Raw genomic sequence first — 8,165 nt, 5'->3', positions numbered from 1 at the left:
CATATGGCAGTTCTATTTCCAGTTTTTTAAGAAATCTCCACACTGTTCTCCATAGTGGCTGTACTAGTTTGCATTCCCACCAACACTGTAAGAGGGTTCCCTTTTCTCCACACCCTCTCCAGCATTTATTGCTTGTAGACTTTTGGATAGCAGCCATCCAAACAGCCCTGCTTAATGAGAAGAATATAAAAAATGAGGAAGATGATGACAGTTGTCTAAATTTTCCAAAGGCTGTGAAATAATGTTTACATTTTTTTATTTTTAATTGAAGGATAATTGCTTTACAGAATTTTGTTGTTTTCTGTCAAATCTCAACATGAATCAGTCGTAGGTATACATATGTCCCCTCACTCCTGAACCTCCCTCCCATCTCCCTCCCCATCCCACCCCTCTAGGTTGATACAGAGCCCCTGTTTGAGTTCCCTGAGACATACAGCAAATTCCCATTGGCTATCTATTTTACATATGGTAGTGTAACTTTCCATGTTATTCTCTCCATACAGCTCACCGTCTCCTCCCCTCTCCCCATCTCCATAAGTCTGTTCTCTATGTCTGTTTCTCCATTGCTGCCCTGCAGATAAATTCTTCAGTACCATCTTTCTTGATTCCATATACGTACATTAGTATGTACGTATTAGTATATGTACATTAGTAATACGTACATTAGTATTAGTATATGATATTTATCTTTCTCTTTCCGATTTACTTCACTCTGTATAATAGGCTCTAGGTTCATCCACCTCGTTAGAACTGACTCAAATGCATTCCTTTTTATGGCTAAGTAATATTCTATTGTGTATATGTACCACAACTTCTTTATTCATTCATCTGTCAATGGACATTTAGGTTGCTTCCATGTTCTAGCTATTGTAAATAGTGCTGCAATGAACATTGGGGTACAAGTGTCTTTTTCAATTTTGGTTTCCTCAGGGTATATACCTAGGAGTGGGATTGCTGGGTCATATGGTGGTTTTATTTCTAGTTTTTTACATTTGTTAGCTCTTCCTATGTACAGGTACTGATCTACAGATTGTACTTGTAGTCTTCATTTAATTCTCACCAAAAAACTCTTATTATCTGGATTTTACTCATGGGGAAACTGAAGCACAGAGAAGTAACCTAACTTATTCCACATCACACCTCTAGTAAGAGATTTGAACCTACACACTTTGGTCCCATGATGAATGTGATTCACTACTTCACTATTCACCTTCCTGAGAGGAGTGACATTTCCCAGGTGACCTTATAGGGTAGGATTAGAACCAGTTGGGGGTGACAATAATTCACAGGGATAGAAATTTGGGCGTGACATTCTTGACATACCCCTTTCCTTCACCATCCTCCCTCCCAGTATCCCATCTGTCTTTAATTCCTGACACAGTTATCTCTGTTTGTCAAATTCACCCACTTCTCACTACCCCAACTGTCACTATCTTAGGGCAGACTACCATTGTGCCTCACCTAGAAAACTGTTCCAGACTCATCACTTGTTTTCTTGCTTCCTTTTTTGAGACATTCTCTTGGACATTCTTCCTCAGCAAAGGGATCATTTAAAAACATATATCACTTCATGTCTCTTCCCTACTTAACTCCCCTCAAGGGTTTCCTATCATATTTATCATTTCTTATCATACTTTTTAGAATAAAGTTCAAAGTCCTTTTTATGAGCTGCAAGTCCCTGCATGACCTGCCCTCTATCCCATACCTCTCTGACCTCACCTTCTCTGACTCACACTCCTCCTGTTCCTCCAATAGGCCCTACCCTCTCCCCTGCCTTCACTCGGGGACTCTTCCAAGCTGTTCCCCCTGCTTGAAAATTGCTCTGACCTGCTTTGCCCTGCCCCTACCTACCACCCTCATTTCTTCCATTGTCACTTAAGCTCCAGATCATGCCTTAAATATCAACTCAAATGTCCTTCTTACCCCTTACTACTGCTCCACACTGTGTTGAGTACCTGCAACTCCCTCAGTCATTCTATTCTTTCTTTCTTATAGCATTTGTCACAATTGGTAATTATAATTTCATTCATGCCTGCCTTCCCAACTAAAATATGAGCTTCACCACGTCAGAAATCATGACTGACTTTTTCACCACCATGTTCCTGATGCTTAAACAGCACCTGAATGAATAAATAAATGATCAAGTGAATGCGTGCATAAATGCTATAAGGAAGAATTTTGAACATAACTGAGCTTGAAAAACTAAGACGCCATGGGGAGCATGAGGTCTCAGTCTTGGCAACACGCAAGGTCAGATTGGGAAGCCAATGAAGACTTTCCTAATCAGAAGGAAGGTATGCCTTTTGGTGGGCTGGAGACATCTTTGCCCTCAGAGTGTGAAGGATTTCTCCTATTTCTTTTACACTTGGCAGGGAATCCACATTGGGACAGCAATTCTGAAAATATCTTTGGAGGAGATAGAGGCAGCATGAAATCTCAGGAAAGTTCTGCAGTACTAGCGAAAGGTGAACAAAGAGCTCCCCCGACAAAGACCCCCAAGCTTTCATTATGTTAATAATATATAACAAAGTTCTAGAAATCTACAGTAAGAAAAATGAAGACAATCCAATTGAAAATTGACTTAAAACCAGCACTTCAAAAAGAACAAATGTCCAACTTCTTAAGTCATAATGAAAATGCAAATTAAAATATTAACATGGGACTTCCCTGGTGACACAGAGGATAGGAATCTGCCTGACAATGCAGGAGACAGTGGTTCGATCCCCGGTTTGGGAAGATCCCACATGCTGTGGGGCAACTAAGCCTGTGCATCACAACTACTGAGCCAACACTCTAGAGCCCACATGCTGCAACTACTAAAGCTCACTCACCCTAGAGCCCATTCTCTGCAACAAGAAAAACCATCACTATGAGAAGCCCATGCAGCACAAGGAAGAGTAGCCCCCACATGCAGCAACTAGAAAAAGCCTACACACAGCAAGGAAGAGCCCCAGGTGCTTCAACAAAGACCCAGTGCAACCAAAAATAAAATAAATCAATAAAATTTTAAAATAACATTTGAGCTGACCTAGAAGAATGAGTAGAAATTGAATATTACTAGTTAAAAGAAGGAGAACATTCCAAGTAGCAGGAGAAACAGAAACAATGGGGTCACTAGCAAGATAAGGCAAGGTACCCATAAGAATATTCAGTTCAGTTAGGCTGGAGCATACAGAGAAGAGTGGAGAGCTAAGCAGGGACTAGATACCAGAAAAGACTTAAATACTGAGCTCAGGAATTTGGGGTGACTCAGAGGCCAGGGGGCCCCAGAGTTACTAGGAATGTAATAATCAGTCTCCTATCAACACAGTCCTCCTATCTTTTGCAGGCATGTTGCCAAGCATCTTCACTTTCTCATCCTTGAATAAGCCAGCCACCCTTACTGACTTATTTGAGTATAGGACAGCTTGTGCACTGGGAATGGGGCTGGACTGTCTCTCTGGGGAAATAAACATGGCCTACTATCTTCCCCTCCTCTCTCTTTCCCTCTCCTCACCTCCCATACCTTCTAAGGCTATAACTACAGAGTTGTGCCTCCTGCCTTGCAACAAATGGGACCCCACTTTGTGATACACATCCCACACTCAGAAGAGAGGAACTTCTTCACACTGGATGAGCATCCAGGGGATCTGCTACAACTCATAGATGACCCAAAGACAGGGGAGAGCACCAAAGACTATCTCATATAACTCCACAGCCAAATATACATGTCAACACCCCCAGACATTTGTGGACTAATACAAACACATAGCAGTGCACCTCACTAACATACAAGTGCATACTCAGACACATGAAAACACAAATACACTCTAACACCAAGACACTCATAGATACACATACACATACCAGGGCATACAGTAAACTCACAAAAACTCACATCCAGGGACATATATTTTGACACTTTCCACACCTACGCATAGTAACATACAAATATGCAACCAGATACATATTGCTGCATAATACATGCCCAGATATACACAATGACACATATATAAACATACATACACTGATAACCCCAGAGTCATCCCAATTCACAAGAATTCAACACACAGAGGCACACACACTCTGCTACTCTAGATACATAAAACACACCAATGTACACAAATTCCATGATAGACAGACAGATGCATACTCACTGACACCCCCAGATACATAATATGTACCAACACACAACCAGACACACATGACATAAACTATTGACCAAGATTTATAATGCTAAGATATCCAGCATGAGTCCTAAGTCTATTCAGTCTTGTCCAACTCTTTGCGACCCTATAAACTATAGCCCACCAGGCTCCTCTGTCCATGGGATTCCCAAAGCAAGAATGCTGGAGTGAGTTGCCATTTCCTCCTCCAGGGAATCTTCCCAGGGATCAAACCCCAGTCTACTATGTCTCCTGCATTGGCAGGTAAGTTCTTTACCACTAGCGCCACCTAGGAAGCCCAGAGACACATATCCAGAGACATATATAAACATACAACCAAAAAATATACACTCTACCATAACATTTTTCCCAAATATACAGATGCACTGATATGCCCAGAGATAGTCAGATGAATGGAACTAAACACACACATTTACACATTCAGAGGCAAGCACACACATGCAAACAGCCCCACTGGGGTAAGCATGCACACATATACATACATGCTCACACACTGCACAGGAACGAGCAGCTGGGCAGGCTATGGTAGAAGCACTATCCTCAGGAGCTAGCACTCTAACCACAAATCTGCACCACTTCATCTGAATTTCAGGCACTGAGACTTCACCCCTCCTGTGCTATGAGTGACCATGTGAATGACAATGTGAAACTCTGTGCTCCCGGTAAGCATTCTTCTCCCCGCAGGGCTGCATGTGAGTAGACAGCTGCTTAGGGCACCATCAAGGCCAGGTCACAAGGACCAGATCTGTACCTACTTCCAGGTAGGTCTGTAGGCCTGTACCAATCCTGTGTTGGCCCTGTGGGCCCCTGTAAACCCTGGGCCTACACTGTTTCCATTACCCACAGTTCCATATCTGTGCAAGGTAAGGGTACCTTGCTTCTGTCCTGGGACCAGCCTGCACTACTGAAAAGGCCCTAGCTAGAGCTCCAGTGTGACTGCTGCAGCATGTTAAACCCTCTACCTTGGGCTTTATCTTGAGTTCCTAGGTCTCCAGCACCACTACCAGAACCCCAGCATCCTGTAACTACCACACCTGGGGTTCTATATGGTCAGTGGCTCAAGTCTCAGCCCCTTGGCCCATGGCCTACTGGGTAAGTGTTACTGAGGCTGATAGTGGTCAGGGAGCACCAGTCCCAAGAGAAACTCTGCCACAGTGAAAGGTCAGTTAGCCCCCAGCACCTCGACTCTCAAACCACAAAGAAGAATCAGAACCAAGCTCTGCCCTTGGAGAGCTCCTGGTCTAGGAAGAAGACAGACCCAGACATGGATAGTGATCCCAGTGAGTTATCAGTGCTAGACAGAAAGCAGTCCAGGGAGCTGGAGGAATCCAGGGTGAGGCACCTTGCCCAGCCTTGGAGCTCAAGAAAGATCTCCTGTAGGAGAGAGACCTGCACTGAGTATGGAAAGCTAAGCAAATGTGTAGAGGAAAAGAATGGAGATTGGAGGAGATGGAGCTGGAGTAGTCAGACCAGAGTGCCCACATGAAGAATTTGACTTTTCCTGAAGACAATGGGAGTCATGAAAAGGTATAGGCAGGAGAAAGTGAATGTGAAAGTTGCTCAGTTGTTTTGGACTCTGAGGCCACATGGACTGTTGCCCATCAGGCTCCTCTGTCCATGGAATTCTCCAGGCAGGAATACTGGAGTGGGTACCCATTCTCTTCTCCAGGTGATATTTCCGACCCAGGGATTGAGCCCTCATCTCTGCATTGCACACAGATTATTTACCATCTGAGCCATCAGGGAAGCAGGAGAAAGATACAGTCAGATCTGAGTATTACAAAGATCCCTCTGGATGTTGCTGTAAAGGGGGATTGCAGAAAGCCAAACTGTAGGTCAGGAGACACTATCAGAACCTGAGGCTGAGACCCCCACCAAAGAATTTGGGCAGTGATGGTGGATTGGACAGATATTTTTACTTCCTTTGAACCTCCTCACTTCTTTAATCTAACTTGTCATCTCCTTCAAGCCAAACTGTACCCTGTCTGTTGCCATCTCATCCACTTTGGCTCTCTACTTTCATACTACATTCCTGTCCCATCTGACTCCTCCACAAATCACACAGTGCTCAGTCTCTTCCCTCCTCCAGGCCTTTGCCTCCTCTCCTCTCTCCTACTTTTCTTTCAAGGTTCCCTGCTTTAGGATCCTCTCAGAGTTATCAGTGGGACTCAGGACACTGACCTGACTGGTATTCCATCTCTCTCTGTCAGGACAGTTCCAGCATGCAGACATCAAGCTGGTGGCAGGGCCTATGGGGCCAAAACTGAGGAGGTACCAGGGCCCAGATGTGCCTGTGGTACTAGGCAAGAAGCTGCTGAAGGACTCACCAAGACTGTTGCCCCACTGAGCTTCCTGCTGACTGGTGAAATGCTCTCATGTACAGTGGTTTCTGGGCCAACCCTACATTGCCTATGTCCTGTGATGGTCCCTGAACCTCACAGCCAGGAGACCTGAGTTTAGGTGACTCAGAGGCCAGGGCACAGGGTTGACCAGGAACAAAGCCCTGAGGACATGAAAACACACAGGGACACACACACTAACATAGGCACTAAATGATACATTCACCAGAACACGTACACGAAGATATGCAGATCTATGGACCTAGAGGCTTCGAGACTCCTACCTCCTAACAGTCTTTACTGTCTCCAGTCTGTACCCTTTTTAATCCATACTTCAGAGCAACCTTAGAAGTGACTTCCTTAAAACAAAAACCTGAGGCACCAGTACTCCTCACAACCTTCTCTGGCTCCCATGGCTTATTTAAAGCTCTTACAGTTCCCCTAGGTTTTCCCAAGTGACTCAGTGGTAAAGAATCTGCCTGCCAAAGCAGAAGATGCAGAAGATGTGGGTTCAGTCGGGTCAGGAAGATCCCCTAGAAGAGGAAATGGCCCCCACTCCAGTATTCTTGCTGGGAGAATCCCATGGGCAGAGGAGCCTGGTGGGCTATAGTCCATAGAGTCACAAAGACTCAGACATGACTGCGTGACTATGCATGCACATATACACAGTTCCTCTAACAAACCCACCAATCAGCCCTTGCATGTGCTTTTCCTTCTATGTGGGATTCCCTTCCTTGGCTTCATTCAGGTAAATGTTGCACATTCTTCAAGTCTTAGTTGTCACTTCCTCTAGGAAGCCTTCCCTGACCCCTCCCATAGATTGAGTTTGGACCCCTGTGTTCCCACAGCCCACCCCCATTCCATTCAAATTCACCTTTCATACTATGTACTTACTTGTACATACTGTGTGCATACTATTTACTTGTCTGGATCCCTTACTTAGACAGTGAGCTACTTGAGAGCAAGGACATTTTCTAAATCATCTATGTTGGCACCCCACTCCAGTACTCTTGCCTGGAAAATCCCATGGACAGAGGAGTCTGGTAGGCTGCTGTCCATGGGGTCGCTAAGAGTCGGACACGACTGAACGACCTCACTTTCACTTTTCACTTTCATGCATTGGAGAAGGAAATGGCAAACCACTCCATTGTTCTTGCCTGGAGAATCCCAGGGACGGGGGAGCCTGGTGGGCTGCCGTCTATGGGGTTGCGCACAGTCAGACGTGACTGAAGCGACTTAGCAGCAGTAACAATGTATCCCCAGTTCTTAGCACTTAGTAGGTGCTTAGTAAATAATTGCTGAATGAATAAATGAATGAACAAAAAAGGATCCCATGACACAGCAGTAGACACACACATATACTACTCACAACCAAAGTCACAAGATCACACACAGAAATAGCTATGAGGACATAGATATGAATGGGTAGAGACAGAGACATATGGAAATACAAGGATTTCAAAATAAACAGAATAGACATAGGGGCATATAGACATACAAAGATGGGGGCAGGAAACCAGAGTGATAGCATCAGGGACATAAACCCAGAGAAACAGATGCTCTCTGGCTGAGCTTCTATATCCCCATTTTGAGGTGCTATCTCTGTCACAAAGATAGAGGCAGAGAGACAAAAATGAGGTCACCCAGGAACAGGCACACA

General features: G+C 44.6%; 1 protein-coding gene across 1 annotated transcript in view; it reads left to right on the top strand.

The window, feature by feature from the left end:
- ITIH6 (inter-alpha-trypsin inhibitor heavy chain family member 6) overlaps nt 1-6,588 on the top strand; it is a 34,182-nt gene extending 27,594 nt beyond the window's left edge. Inside the window, 7 exon segments of the mRNA XM_043459745.1 lie at nt 2,373-2,465; nt 3,329-3,364; nt 3,550-3,656; nt 4,847-4,954; nt 4,957-5,097; nt 5,099-5,258; nt 6,377-6,588. Of these exon segments, the coding sequence (XP_043315680.1) occupies nt 2,373-2,465; nt 3,329-3,364; nt 3,550-3,656; nt 4,847-4,954; nt 4,957-5,097; nt 5,099-5,258; nt 6,377-6,588 (857 nt within the window).
- Nucleotides 6,589-8,165: the final 1,577 nt, after the last annotated feature.

The sequence above is a fragment of the Cervus canadensis genome, chromosome X (assembly GCF_019320065.1).
Source record: "Cervus canadensis isolate Bull #8, Minnesota chromosome X, ASM1932006v1, whole genome shotgun sequence".
NCBI classification, from domain to species: domain Eukaryota; kingdom Metazoa; phylum Chordata; class Mammalia; order Artiodactyla; family Cervidae; genus Cervus; species Cervus canadensis.
The sequence above is the reverse complement of the archived record's forward strand: the minus strand, read 5'-3'. Positions and strand labels throughout refer to the sequence as shown.